Genomic DNA, 15,553 nt, shown 5'->3' with positions numbered 1-15,553 from the left:
AAAAAAAAAAAAAAAAAAAAAAAAAAAAAAAAAAAAAAAACGTTTGAGAACCACTGCTCTACACAATTTTAAACATGACTCATATAGACCATAAGTGCAATTGTTCTCTCCCAATAAATCATCATTTGGATTTCCCCTCCCCCCACAACCAATATTCCTAAAGAAATAGCTCATGTTTAGCCTGGGTGGGGTTCACTGATCTAACTGCAGCCTGGAGGAAGGGGGGCAACATTACCAATCCTCCTGGGGTTTAAGTGTATATTTTATGCATCATTTATTAAAAACAGAAGAGAAGCAAAATATAAATGGCTGTTCACTTTTCTTATCTCTCAACGGAAGAGGCATGTGGTACCTTCACAGATTCGTTTTTTTAGTTTTTCACTTATCTCCCCCATGGTACTGAAGTCTTCAGCATAGAAGAGATGTTTGTCTGGTGGCTCAGAAGCAATTTCCAGTAATTCCTCCTCAATTGCTTTTCCTATTCCAACAGCATAGATAGTTATACCTGGGTGCAAGAGAAATTGCACATTATTACTACAGCAACATTTTTTTTAAATCCAGAGTTTCAGTGAAAGGAAGATGTATTACTGATTACTTATAGCACCATAAATGTGCATGCCATATAACTCCAAAGATTGTGTTGGATGAATAATCCTAGTTACACTGAGTTATATAACATCTGAAATGCTGTAGAAACTGACTGCTTTACTGTTGGTTTTATTAACAAACAAGTCTTCAGCTACAGAAGCCATGGACATATGGTTACCACTGAAGATAAATGAATCCCAAAAGAGCACTGTGGCTGCAACATACTGAGGGAGAGAGAGCACCTCTGATCAATTTAGCAGTGGCACTGAGAGACTCTGGAGGGACACAGAGCTCATCAGTCTCTTTTTTGCTGAAATGATAGATAGACTTGATGTAGTAGCAAGGCAGGCGGGGCACAGAATCCTGAAAGAGATCAGTAGTTTGCTGAGAAATAGACTTAAACACAGAGTCTTCTCTGATAGAGTCAGCTAGGCAGATTAATCTGGAGCCTTGGAATCTAAGAGTTCTTGATCATCTAAGAGAAAAGCAGAATTTATGTTGGGAGAAGGGACTGAGAGAGAGGAGCCATTTATGGGGCTGGAGGAAAGAGATTAATGAGTCCTGGGGCAGGGATCCTGGGTGTAAGAGTCTCTCCTGCATTGGGTGTTCGCTTTTTGTCGAGGGAGGGAGGGGGAAGGAAGAGAACTGAGAGTAGGAGATCAGTTGTTTAAGGGGATTCATGCCATAGTTAGTCTTAATACATTCTGGTAGCTGGGCTGGGGGCAATGGCTCACATTCCTCTGAGACAGATTTTAAACATACACCACACAAAGCAGAGCACACTTCATATTCCTGTTTTCCAACAGCTGGCAATAATTCTTTGCTTCTGGTTTACACATGATCTGAATATTCGTTTCTAATTACATCACTTCTGCCATTAGAAAATGTACTCACCTTGCACTGACTGCTTTGGAATTTAAAAAAGATTAAAATTTGGTCTTTGTCCTGTCTGCAAAAGGTCATTGTGAAATGAGTGCAGAAGATCTGTCTGGGATCCCAGTCATTTTTTTAAAAAACTCACAACAATTATCCTTTTAAGGACTGAAGCAATTTTTAACAGAGCTTCAGATGTCAATGACAAAAACTGAATTTTCAGCTCCTTGGTTTCAGATAAAAAGTAGTGCGTGGGGTTAGTATATCTGCTTTCCTTTGCTGTTCAGTGATAACATCTATGTACTCACTATGAATAACCACTTTCAACCCTCCACTGGCAATGCAGGAGACTAGATGTGATGACATAGTAAATACATCTCTTCCATCTCCAGTGCCAACATTTTTATTAAGCAGAGTCCTGCTTTCTATCAAGACCCTGGATGACATTGTTCTAGCCAGGAAAGTAAAACATCCACCACATTACAGAGGTTGATTCAGTTTAATGAATGGACTGTTCATGCTGAGGTCTGCTGCTTTTTAAAGACTTGGAGTTAACAGTGATAAAACATTCAGTGCCAAATTTCTGCTCAGCAAAACTACATTGCCCCCAGTGGGATTACACTGGGGATGTATTTGGCTCCTGGTGTCTCAGTGAAATCAATCCACTGCTGACGTTTCTCACTGAAAGTAAGTGGGGTTGGCTAGTACTTCTCTCCACATCTTTTACTTGTCAAGGTCTGTAACTCTTCCATACACTGTCCCAAATCCTACCTACTCACTCCTGTGCATGAAACCATAAGTTATTGGTTTAATTTTCAAAGCTTCAGAGAGAGGCGTGGTGTTGACATTTCTTTGTGAATACAAGTTTGTTAGCTCTGTTGCCTCCTATTCTGTATTTTTCTACACTGTTTCTTCCTCATCTCCTTGTACCATCACTTCTTCCCTTTTCTCCTTAGCAGAGTCATATCAGGACACACTCCAAACTGGTTGCACAAATGGGGGCCCCTGCCTGCATTCAGGTGTGCAACAAGCTATCATTGTGTCGATATGTCAAAAAACAAGGTCTGAAGCCTCTCTAAGGTCCTGGCAGCTTTATTTGTGCCACGGTCCATCAGCCCAGGTTAGTAGTAGGACTCTTGCAAAACATTTCCTGTTTTACAGACAAGTCCTTTTTTTGTTGAAAATTTTCGGTTTTTAAATCTCTAGCTGTTATTAGATACTGTGTGGGAAAAGTGATTTTTGCCAAGGGCGCCTTACAGAATTGATTTCTGCCACCTTGATCATAGGCTACAGTTTTATGGACTCCCCCCCAAAACAAACAAACCCCAAACAACAACATATTGTAGACCATGTTTACTGTTCAAAATCATCAGTTTCCAATTAAATCTGAACATGAGTTATCATCCTGCTAGGCCCACCTCTATAGCAAACAATGGGTTTCTTTTTCAGCAAGACCAGTGGGATATGGACAATAAAGCAACTGTCACAGGGTCAGCTCACCACTAGGGCACCTCCTCCTGACCGCTCTGGGGATTAGCTCCTTCCAGGCATAGGCACCAACTTTTTCCAGCTCAGGTGGGTGCTTGACCTTCCCCTCGCCCTGCCCCACCCCACCCCCTGCCGCCCATGCCCCGCCCCATTCCAACCCCTTCCCCAAAGTCCCCACCCCAACTCCACCCCTCCCTGCCCCTACTGGATCCCTTCCCCAAATCCCCGCCCTGGCCCCGCCTCTTTCCCGAGTGCACAGCGTTTCCCCTCCCTCCCAGCACTTGCCACCACGAAACAGCTGTTTTGCGGCAGGAAGTGCTGGGAGCTAGGGGGAGAAGTAGGGACGCGGTGCGCTCAGGGGAGGAGGCAGAGCAGAGGCGGAGGTGAGCTGGGGCAGGGTGGAGAGCTGCCCGTGGGTGCAAAGCACCCACCAATTTTTCCTCGTGTATGCTCCAGCCCCGGAGCACCCACCGAGTTGGCGCCTATGCTTCCAGGTGCTGCACCCACCTCTGGCAGTCTCTTCACCCGTCATCCTCTCTCACCATGCCGCCCCTCACTGCAGGAGCTGGAACTTCCTCTTTGTGACTTGGCCCTCTGGTCTGTGCCACTTCCCTACTGGCTGCTAAGGGAACCCGGGCCCACCCTCTATTCTAGGTTCCAGCTCAGGGACCCTCTAGTCAGCAGCCAAGGACCTCACTGCCTTTTCCCTGATCCTTTCCCTACCTGGTTTGTTTAGTCTGAAAAAGAGAAGACTGAGGGGGGACATGATAACAGTTTTCAAGTACATAAAAGGTGTTACAAGGAGGAGGGAGAAAAATTGTTCTTAACCTCTGAGGATAGGACAAGAAGCAATGGGCTTAAATTGCAGCAAGGGAGGTTTAGGTTGGACATTAGGAAAAACTTCCTAACTGTCAGGGTGGTTAAGCACTGGAATAAACTGCATAGGGAGGTTGTGGAATCTCCATCATTGAGATTTTGAAGAGCAAGTTAGACAAACACCTGTCAGGAATTGTCTAGATAATACTTAGTCCTGCCATGAGAGCAGGGGACTGGACTAGATGACCTCTCGAGGTCCCTTCCAATCCTGATTCTGGCTTTCCCCCTATCTCTGGTTTTGCCAGATGCACAACTCCCTCCTCCTCCCAGGGAATAACTGAAGACTACTTCCCTGCAGCCCCCAGCTGTTCTCAGCTCCTGGGTTTTATACCGGCCCTTCCTATCCTCATCCAGCTGAGCCTCATCTAATTAATCCTGTTCACTGGCTCTTCCTCCAGGTGCAGCCTGGGCAGTTAACTGGATCACTTAGTCACCTTAATCCTTTCTGGTCTTGTGCAGGGTGGACACCCAATCATAGCAACATATGATTGCTTCCAAGTCTATGCTGTATTTTTAAAAATTATAGCATAAAGCAAAGGCTCTGGAACAACATATATCTGATATTTTGAGTGTGGTGTTTTATATTAATATTATGTGTTAAACGGAATATTTAATAAAGCTCCTAATATCTGCGATCCTTTAGTGGAAACACGCAGGGCACAGCTCAGCATTCAAGCTATACAATGCAACTGCCTTGTGCTGATTTGGTTCTTCAGTACATAGACTCTCTCAGAGGTACTTATTCATTACTTCCTGAGATAGTAGTTGTAATGCAGTGCTTTGTGGCAAAGCCCCTAGGCCAGTGGTTTTCAAACTTTTTTTCTGGCAACCCAGTTGAAGAAAATTGTTGATGCCCGTGACCCAGCGGAGCTGGGGATGAGGGATTTGGGGTATGGGAGGGGCTCAGGGCTGGGGCAGAGGGTTGGGGTGCAGGGGTGAGGGCTGTGGGGTGGGGCTGGGATTGAGCAGTTCAGGGTTTTGGGGGGCTCAGGGCTGGGGCAGAGGGTTGGGGTATGGGAGGGGATGCGGGCTCTGGGCTGGGGATGCGGGGTTTGGGCTGGGGATGAGGGGTTTGGGGTGCAGGAAGGGGTTCCAGGTTTGGGGGGCTCAGGGCTGGGGTGTGGGCTTACCTCAAGCGGCTCCCGGTCTGCCACGCAGCAGGGGTGTCAGAAGCGGCCAGCAGCAGGTCCGGCTCCTAGGCAGAGGCGCGCAAGCAGCTCCGTGCAGCTCTTGCCCGCAGGCGGCACCACCCCCAGCTCCCATTGGCCGGTTCCTGGCCAATGGGAGTGCAGAGCTGATGCTCAGGGTGGGGACAGTGCACGGAGCCTCGTGAAACCCCCTGCCTAGGAGTCAGACCTGCTGCCGGCCGCTTACAGGGCGCAGCGCGGTGTCAGAACAGGTAAGGACTAGCCTGCCTTAGCCAGGCAGCACCGCCTATGGGACTTTTAATGGCCTGGTCGGCGGTGCTGACCAGAGCCGCCGCGACCCAGTACCGGGTCACGACCCACAGTTTGAAAACCACTGCCCTAGACAGAGAACCAAACGTTTGGGAAAATATAATTCTCTCCAGCAGAGGGCAGTGCTACATGCACTGGCCAGTACATTAATCTTGTCTCTTCATTAATATACGCTGAAATACTTTTTAAAATAAATAAATATAAACATCCTTAAAGAAACAGTGACAAAGAAATACTAGATTACCATTCTGCTTTGCTTTGCTGGCCCACTCAGAGACTTCATCTTGGGCTCGTCCATCTGTAAACACTATAGACACCCTGGGTACTTCTGCTGAAAATGGCCTTGCCCCTTCTGCTTCAGTAAAGCTTCTCTCAAACATTTGTTTCAAGGCAAGTCCAGTCATGGAGCCTTTCCCCATGTATTTCATTTGGGATACTGCTTTTTTCATGTCTTTGGCTGTGCTGAATTGTCTTAATGTGAACTCTGTGCGAACTTGAGAGGAATACTGCAGCAAACCAGCTCGAGCAGCTTTGGGAGAAATCTCAAGAGAATCCAAGATTCCAGAGACAAATTCCTTTACAACTTCAAAATTATCCTCTCCGAGACTTTTTGATCCATCAATCACGAACACCAGATCAATTGGTCCTTCAGTGCATCCTGTATAAATAAAATAAAAGCAAAGATTTTAAAGAAAGGAAGGATTTCTCAGTGGTTAGGGAACTAGCCTGGGACTTAGGTTCAGTTCCCTCCTGAGCAAGTCATTCATTCTGTCTGTGCCTCAGTTCCCCATCTGTAAAATGGGGATGATGATACTTTGTTACCTCACGGGCATTATGAGGATAAATACATTACAGATTGTGAGGTGCTCAGACAACATGGTGATGAAGGCCATAAAAGTACCTAAGATAAAGGAAAATATGACTTCATGGGAGCCCAATAAAGGAGCATGACAAGATCCAGAATAGATTGAAACCACCTCCCCTCACAATCAGATGCTCGAGTTAACAGCTTGAATTCTCATATCCTGTTTTCATCATTTTTTGAAATTCCATAGTGAAAAAATGTGTTAAAGAAAACTGGACAGAACATAGGCCATATTTGGATTCAGGCCTGAGTAACTCTTTAATGAAAGTTAGCATTACTAGATGTCCGAAGCAGATTTCTAGCTTGTAGGCAAACGGTTATTAGAGTAAGGTCATCCACTTGCCCTAGACTCTGCCTCCACCTCTCAGAATTACTTTCCCAGTGTCATTTCATTGTCCTGAGTACATGTGGAATGAGTGGATATGTATATGTTGACAAGTCATTAATTATATTTAAACACTATGTTGTGGGCCTAAGCAGAAGTCTGCCTACCAGCTCCTTATCATATGGCTCTTCTTGTGTTCTATTTTCAAGAGACATCTGTTAGCAGTTACGAACGAACTGCAGCAAGACATGTACACTCTAACCTGGAATCTTCAAGACCAAGTAACTTATGGCCAGGGCCGGCTTTAGGCCAATTCCACCAATTCCCCCGAATCGGGCCCCGCGCCTAAGAGGGCCCCACACCCAGTGGCAGGGCCGCCCAGAGTGGGGGACAAGTGGCAGAGAATCCCTTCCCTGGCTAGAGGCGCCTTTTTAATTTTTACTCACCTGGCGGTGCTCTGGGTCTTTGGCGGCGGGTCTTTCACTCACTCCAGGTCTTTAGCAGCACTTTGGCAGCGGGTCCTTCAGTGCCGCCGAAGACCTGGAGCGACTGAAGGACCCGCCGCCAAAGACTAGGAGCATGGCCCGGTGAGTACAAGCCCCACGTGTTTTTTTTCACGTGTTTTTTTTTTTAGTCATCCCTGTCGGGGCCCCGTCGAAACAGTTGGAATTGGGCCCCGCACTTCCTAAAGCCGGCCCTGCTTATGGCTACCAGGCTGTAACAGCTAATTGGCCTTTGAAGATATTGGAGTGTCCCCCTGAGGTGGAGGAAAGGGACACTGATCTCTACAAAGCACTCTAACCATGCGGAAGGAAGTGGAGGCTCTCTCACATCAATAAGACACCCAAAATTGTATCCTGCTCAATTTCCTGGACTGGCCATCCAAGGACGAAGAGGTGAAAGATTCTGACCCTCAGCTAAGCCAAGCCTGAAATCTACATCTGAGAGAGAAAAGACCAGGCTATCCGCCCCCCCAAGTCAAAAAGCTTCAAGTTTCATTTTATCATTTATAAAGATACAGGTAAATATCACCTAGGCTATGTCTACATTACAGACCTTACAGCATCGCAGTTGTACTGCTACAGCTGCCCTGCTTTAATGTCTCCTGTGTAGCCGTTCTGTGCCGGTGGGAGAGAGCTCTCCTGCCAGCATAATTAAAGCACTCCCAACAAGCGGTGGTAGCTATGTCAGCAGGAGACCATCTCCCCCCAACATAGCGCTGTCCACACTGGCACATTTGTCGGTGAAACTTATGTTGGTCAGGGGGGTGTTTTTTCTCACCCCTGGCTGACAAAAGTTTTACCAACAAAAGTGCTAGTGTAGACAAAACCTTAGTTCCAAAACTAAGGCCTAGTCTACACTTAAAATTAGATGGACCTAGCTATGTTGCTCAGGGCTGCAAAAAATTTCTCCCTAAACCTGTTAGTGAGAGAACTGTGGATTAAATAAGTGTCATTCTGAAACTGCTATGTGTGGGATTCTAGAAAACATTTTGTATCTGTGCAATACTGGCAGAAAGATGCAGCCATTGTGTTAAAGTGGGGAGGGAAAATAGATTAAATAAACAACAATGTGATGTAGTTTCTGTGAACAGTGAAGTTTAATGGGAGAGAGCAGCTAAAGGAGGCCTGGTCTACACTAGATGGTTAGGTCGATGAAAGCTGCCTTGTGTTGACCTCGCTGTGGAAGTTTCTTCACTTAAATTTGGCTCCTGCCGATGTAAGAGCCTCTCTACCCTGATTTAGTAACACCACCCTGAGCAGTGTAGAGTCACTGGCCATGTAATTAGGTTGACGCAGTGTCAGTGTAGAGCCGTAAGTGTTGCTTACGTGGACTGTTACTGACTTTCAGGAGCTGTCCCATAGTGACAATACAATCCAGACTAGCACTCCTGGTGAAGACATACACCACTGACACGATGAGCTGAGTTGCATACACACAAGCAATTTAATAACTGCTGTGGCTGTATGCCAATCTAAGTTAGGTTGACATAATTTTGTAGTGTAAATATGGCCCATGAAATCATTCTAAGGGCTGTAATTTACTTAAAACCAAGGCAAGGACTAGATTTTTAGCTGAATGGCTTAACTTAAAGGGAACAGCTTCTCCCCTTAACCTTCCTGTAAAACACTGAGAGTTTTTTCGTTATAATTAATACAATCACTAATTGTAATACTCGGTGAACCAAATAAACTGAACCAGTGACTTACTGATTATACTTCATTTATAACCTTGATTTGATTATTGCATTGTATTACTGTAAATTAAGTTAAGCAAGTTAGGAAAACTATAAGTTAAATTAGCTAATGACATATTTCATTTAAACATATATTTGTTTTATAACTGTTTGCTTAATGTTTAATACATTTATAAGAGATACACTGGACTGGCTTATCTCTCAAAATTTCAGCAAAGACAGTTTCAACGTAGAGGTAAAAGGTGAAGCCATTAAAAAACATTGCTGAGGCCATCCTGTATTTTAATTACCTAAAACACCACTCTATTATCCCTACAAAACTAAAAGCAATAAAATGGCAATGACAATGGCCAATCAACATTTTAGTCCTAACTTTATAATGACATGGGGGGTACAAAATGGATTTCTGAAAATAAGTACAGATTGTATGAAAATTCCTTTCCCCCTTCTCCTCCCCCTCCCCAACACACATTCAAAGACTATGTGCGGTAACGATGATATTATCACCTAGTCATGCCGCACCAGTAATGTGCTATCTAAGGGCAATATTCTGCTCTTCAGATCCACACTTCTCTGTGCTTGATTTCTCAGCAAAACTCTCACTGATTTTCACCAGAGTAGAGATACCAAGTGAAAAATATGCACTTAGGAAGGATCTGTACTGTGGACAGGAGAATAGAATTTTGCCCTATGTTTGACATCAAACACCATTCTCACTGCTTCTGGGATCTTCTAGTAGAGCCATAATTTATAACCATCTCTTGGAATGCAGCACAGAAAAAAACAAATGAACAAAACATGAAAACTAAATACTCTACTCCATCACACCATTATCAGGAAATAGCATTTAGTTTCTATTCCAGTATTGTCTAGCATGCCGTACTGTGACAGGAGCATTGAGGATTAACAGAAGCAGGGCTGGACTATGCTTGCTGGGCCTTCCTCTTCCTTCTAACAGCTCCCTCCATCCAAGTCTAAGTTTGTGGGAAAGTCTCAGAGAGGGGAGGGAACAGAAGTAGGAAGGTTGGTGGCTTTTCTGCTGAGTGGAAGGAGTCAAGACAGAGACAGGAGCTGCCTGTATCCTTTAGTTTAGAGACCTCAGCAGGAATATTTTTGGTATTGTTCTAATTATTTAGTAATAGGATTTTAACTCTCAGTCTCTTGGATTTGAGTTAATGCCCAAGCCATCTGATAAGGAACAATAAACTGAGGATTGTACTTTTTGCAAAGGATTAAAAAGACTCCAAAAATTTAATGTAAAACCTGTTTCAAATTTATTCCAAATCCATTAGATCCATTAAACAGAAAACTCTAGAGACAAAAATGGAAATGGTCAGCTAAAATGAGCAAAAATATTGCAAAGTGTATGTGTTTGGGGGTATATTGTATGGATATATACCTGTATTCTATATCAATCTCTCATACACACACAGCACATATGCAATTCACAGGTTAGTAGAAAGCAGTGGATGATACACAGTTTCTTTCACGAAGTAGGACCGGTTCTCCACAGTTCAACAAAGCAGTTACTATGCTTTACTGTGAGAAAGAAGCACATTTAAGGAATTTCTGGAATTAGTTTGTCTTATAAACAAAATAAAACTTGGTACCAGCATAAACAGTCTGTTCATGTAATCATGGTAAATAACTTCAAAATGCCAAACAATCAGGATACCTTTTATTTTTACCATACAGTCTACATTGGATTAAAAATGATACAAGCAAGAAGCATTTGGAAAGATTAATTTCTAAAAGGAAGACAAAACCACACTTTTACCATACAACACTAGAGGGAACCAGTCATATCTAAATCACTACTCAGTCTCTCCCCCTGGGGTTCAAGAGAAGGGGTTCTTATTTGCTATGTTTTGATTCAAATGTTAAAAAATGGAATGGACTGCACAGGTGAGGTCTCAGCCTGCGTTTTTTTTTAATTATTGTCTATCTCTAATCTTAAAGCAATCAGAGTACAGAGACATGGAAGTGGAATCAGAAAGCAAATTTCAGACACCAAGAAACAGTTTACATTTCTGAAGGACGGTGTTGCAAGCCGGTTCCTTGAGGTGGGTCAGATCTGTCTTTTCCTACTGTCTTTTAAAATAAAATTTCTCCCTTCACCAATTATATTTTCCCATTATATTCATCACTTGACCTAAGTTCAAGCGCTAACAACATGTACCATGCTAACAGGTGGTACATATGGATGAAACAACTGCCTATACTTTAAGAAATGTTCCCTTATGCCTAGTCCAGTTCAAGGGCAGCTACAGTTCTGAAGAATTTAGTAAATAATAATACCTCACTTTGAAGATTAAGGGCCACAATATGATGATAGGTATATGCTGGGGAGGACTAAGGGTGGGGGGGAGGAGAAGAAGGCACATTTCACAGTAGCCTACACACACAGGAGGTAGCCATAATTTTAGCCAAAGGCAGTGAGGAATATGAGGTGGGCTAATCCTGCTGGGAGTGAACCAGTGGGCCTAGAGGAGGCAGAGCATAGGTAGTGATGCTACTGTATCCCCAGCAAGGCCTGTACCTGATGGGTTTACCTGTTGTATAGGTGTAGAAAGCCCCTCTGCCACAGACTTCCTCTGTCCTTAAGCAAGACACTTAGGAGCTTCATCCTGCAAGGTACTGAAAATTTTAACTCCAATCCAAGCAAACACTTAGAATCATAGATTCCAAGGCCAGAAAGGATCATTGTGATCATCTAGTCTGAGGAGCACGGATAGTCCTATTGGCTTTGTGTGCTTAAAGTTACACATATGGGAGTATTCATGTACTTAAGTGCTTTGGTTGGATCAGAAGCAGTGCTCAGAACTTTACAGGATTGAGCCTTTAATCTCTCTGTGCCTCAGTTCCTTATTCGTAAAATGGAGATAATAATACACCCGTACTTCACAGGTGTGTTGTGAAATTTATTAATGTATTTAGATAGGTGTTTAGAAAGATTACTCTGACCAGTGCCAAAGAAAGCCTTGATATGAATGTACTAATTGTGCTGCATTCAGATATGTATTTGTCAGTTTTGTAAGAAATGAATGACCACCAAACATTTGACCTTATTCGGAAGTTTTCCTCTGTGTTGCAAATCTTGCTAAAAACAAAATATATTTGTGCTTTCTTTTTTATCATCCGCTCTCATCTGAAACTTTAGGTTTTTCTCCCTAATTGCTTCCTAACACTGAAGGAACTTTAAGATAGATCAAATGTTGCTAGCTCCAACCTCATCACTGCTATAACCATGGACAGAAAAAAGAACACCTTTGTCTAGTTAACATTAGGCCAAATCCTCCTGTATTCACTCAGTCAAAATTCTCACTAACTTCTAAGGGAAATGTGACTGAGCAGGGACTGGAGGATTTGCACCTTTATTTCTTTCGGACTTTCAATGTTTCCTCTGACCACCCCAAATTAACTTTGATTTATAACTTTTACTGGTGTCAAGATCAGTGTGTACTTTCCTAGTTATAATTCATGATAGACAATATTCAAATTAGATGGAAATTTTTCTCTCTCCTTTGCTAGGTATTCTAAAGAAAAGGTTTATATAGTGTACGAAAACACTAAGCTCTGGTTAGCTGACCATGTGCCCAGTTTAGCTATGCTTTTCATAGTAACAATAACAAACTTAAACTAATATGTTAATATCAACTAGTAATAAATCCAGTCTGCAACTTGGCTTAGTTTCTCAAAATACAAATACATACTGGGATATAGCTATGTTTACATTCCAGATGCCATTATCCTGTTCCTTTTCTCTAAGCAATTTAAAATATTTATTATTCTTTACATGTAAATAAAACTTAAAAGCCAACATCCATATATGTTTAGACAGTAATTGATTATTGCAGCCTAACATATCTGTAGGAAAGAGCCAAGAGGTCTTTTGTATATTTTGCAGCATTCTTCCATTGACAGAGGTCAGCAAGGCTACTTGCCTATGCTTTATAAGAGACTTCTAAAAAGTGTCTATTTTTTGTCACAGGCCCCAATTTGGGGGCCTACTCACATTACAGGAAAGGGTCTGTAACTTTCTTACCACTGTTTAGGCTGATTGCACACTGCATCCTGAAGGTGATCATCATCCTGGTGCATGAAAGAACTGAGGAATGGGGATCCTTGGCTGTAGGCTGACCAGATAGCAAGTGTCAAAAATCGAGACAGGAGGTGTGTGTGTGTGTGTGTATGGGGGGGGGGGGTAATAGGTGCCTATGTGAGAAAAAGACCCAAAAATCGGGACTCTCCCTATAAAATTGGGACATCTGGTCACCCTACTTGACTGCCCTTGGCAGTGGGAGTTTCCCATTCCCTCAAACAGAACTCCACCGATCCTGCTTCTCCTTCGTTAAGTTCTGCAGCCCAAGCAGGGATTAATCCATGACCCATGGTCCTAGGCAGTGAGAAGGTTTGGGCAGGTCCATGAGCATTATATTGCCCTTTGGGGGGCAGGTCTCCCAACCTAAGATTAGAATGGACATCCTTTGTTGCGGAGCCAGGCTGGGTCATGCAGCTTTGATGGGCTGAACACTGCAGAAGTTCCTGCAGTGTTCATATAGTAGTAGAAATGTACATGGTAGTTCATAGAATGGTGGAAGGGAAGGAGGGGGGCGGAGTTTCTGTCCCAAACACCTAACAATCTAATTTAGGAAAACATTGATAAATGGGACAATGGTCAAGGCTTTTCATGTTAGAAGACAGGAAAGTTAAGCCCGATGTTCTTTTAAATCAGGACAGGGCCGGCTCTGGCTTTTTTGCCGCCCCAGGCAAAAAAGTCTCCAGCCGCCCCCCCCCGCCGCGGGGGGAGGGCGCCGGGGGGGAGGGCGGCCGGAGCCCCGGGGCGAGGGCGGCGAGCCCCGGCGGGGGCTCCGCTCTCCCCCCAGCGGCCGGGGGGAGGGCGCCGGAGGGGAGGGCGGCCGGAGCCCTGGGAGGAGGGCGGTGAGCCCCGGCGGGGGCTCGGCTCTCCCCCCCACCCGGCCGCCAGAGCGCCGGGGGCAGGGCGGCGAGAGGGCGGCGAGCCCCAGCTGGGGCTCAGCTCTCCCCCCGGCGGCCAGAGCGCAGGGCGGCGAGCCCCGGCAGGGGCTCGCGACTCTCCCCCCGGCGGCCGGGGGGAGGGCGGCGAGCCCGGCTGTGGCCCCGCTCTCCCCGGCGGCCGGAGCGCCGCGCCGCCCCCCTCCAGGTGCCGCCCCAAGCACCAGCTTGGTTGCCTGGTGCCTGGAGCCGGCCCTGAATCAGGAAATGCAACCCTATGGTACATGAACCTAATTAAAGTGCAAGTTCCTTGGCAACTTGATTTTTACTTTTGGCTCTTTTCCTGATGTTTGGAAAGAATGATTGCTATACTCGCTGGCTTACAAGGACAATCATTCTTACTTTCTTAATAGCTTTTGCTTCCAAAATCTTCAGGTTAAGTGGTTCAACCTCAAATTTGATATGATTTTTGAAGAAGGGATGCTGGATCAGTTCATTTTAAAATCAAACAAGCAGCTGCTCAATGAATGAAATGTACAGTAAGGATCAGGTTACTTACTTCTGCACATTTTCCCATCTTCTTGTAGTACAAATCCCTCATGGCACTTGCAGACGTAGGAATGGTCATTATTAATGCAAATATGTTCACAGCCATGATCAACCGTTTTGCAGAGATCTTTATCTGACAGAGAGAGAGAGTTGCTAGTTAAAATGCATTTATAAATGGGATTACAAGGACAATCTGCCAGTAAATATCAGGTTACTTACTTCTACATGTTTTCCCATCCTCTCTCAGTACAAAGCCCTCATGGCACTTGCAGATGTAAGAACTGTCAGTATTAACGCAAATATGTTCACAGCCAGGGTCAACTGATTTGCAGGCATCCTTACCTGGGAATAGATTAGATATTTAATATTTTATAAATGCAAAAATTACAAGGACGATCTTCCAAGGAAAGGGCACTTAAGATTTTCATTCTCTCATGTAGTGATATCAGCATGAAGTGTACAGTAAATATCAGGCTACTTACTTCTGCATGTTTTCCCATCCTTTCTTAGTATGAACCCCTCATGGCACTGGCAGGTGTATGAAATGTCATCATTAACACAAACCTGTTCACAGCCATGGTCAATGGACTTACAGAGGTCTTTATCTGAGAATAGTTGAGAGTTGGCTGGTTAGAACTACTTTGCATTTATAAAAGATTAGACAGATATTTCTCAAGTAAGAAAGCAATGAAATTCCTTCTTTTTTTGTCCTCCGTAGACATAAATGTACTTCAAAGATCAAGCTACTTACTTCTGCATGTTTTCCCATCCTCTCTTAGCACAAATCCCTCATGGCACTGACAGGTGTATGAATTATCATTATTTACACAAACATGTTCACAACCATGGTTGACTGATTTGCAGACGTTCTTATCTGGGAATAGTTAAAATATTTAATATAGTTTGCTAGTTAAAACATATCTATAAATGCAAAAATTACAAGGACAATCTTCCAGAAAGAGAGCAATGAAGTTCCTTCTCTTTTTGTCTGCTGAAGAAACAAATGTACAGTAAAGATCAATCTACTTACTTCTGCACGTTTTCCCATCCTCTCTCAGTACAAATCCCTCCTGGCACTTACAGATGTAGGAATTGTCATTATTAACACAAATATGTTCACAACCATGGTCAAATGATTTGCAGACATCCTTATCTGAGAATAGTTGAGAGAGTTTGCTAGTTAAAACACTTCTACAAATACAAACATTACAAGGATAATCTTCCATTAGAGATCAGACTACTTACTTCTGCACGTTTTCCCATCCTCCCGCAGTACAAATCCCTTACGACACTTGCAGATGTAGGAATTTTCCATATTAACACAAACATGTTCACAACCATGGTCAACTGATTTGCAGAGG

The 15,553-nt window shown here is 43.9% G+C and overlaps 1 protein-coding gene across 3 annotated transcripts in view; it reads right to left on the bottom strand.

Annotated features, from left to right (window-relative positions):
• Positions 1-15,553, bottom strand: part of MATN2 (matrilin 2) — a 103,637-nt gene that overhangs the window by 6,728 nt on the left and 81,356 nt on the right. For 2 of the 3 annotated variants that reach the window (XM_026663300.2, XM_029914375.1), the window contains exons 11-15: positions 14,675-14,797; positions 14,412-14,534; positions 14,203-14,325; positions 5,527-5,940; positions 353-505 (exon numbers count right to left, since the gene is read on the bottom strand). In XM_026663300.2, the coding sequence (XP_026519085.1) occupies positions 353-505; positions 5,527-5,940; positions 14,203-14,325; positions 14,412-14,534; positions 14,675-14,797 (936 nt within the window). Of the gene's footprint in view, positions 1-352; positions 506-5,526; positions 5,941-14,202; positions 14,326-14,411; positions 14,535-14,674; positions 14,798-14,943; positions 15,067-15,222; positions 15,346-15,437 lie in introns of all 3 variants that reach the window. The other variant, XM_029914376.1, reaches the window with a different exon arrangement.

This window comes from Terrapene carolina, unplaced genomic scaffold (assembly GCF_002925995.2).
Source record: "Terrapene carolina triunguis isolate 2854851 unplaced genomic scaffold, T_m_triunguis-2.0 Scaffold58, whole genome shotgun sequence".
In the NCBI taxonomy this organism is placed as follows: domain Eukaryota; kingdom Metazoa; phylum Chordata; order Testudines; family Emydidae; genus Terrapene; species Terrapene triunguis.
This window is presented reverse-complemented; position numbering and strand designations above follow the sequence as displayed.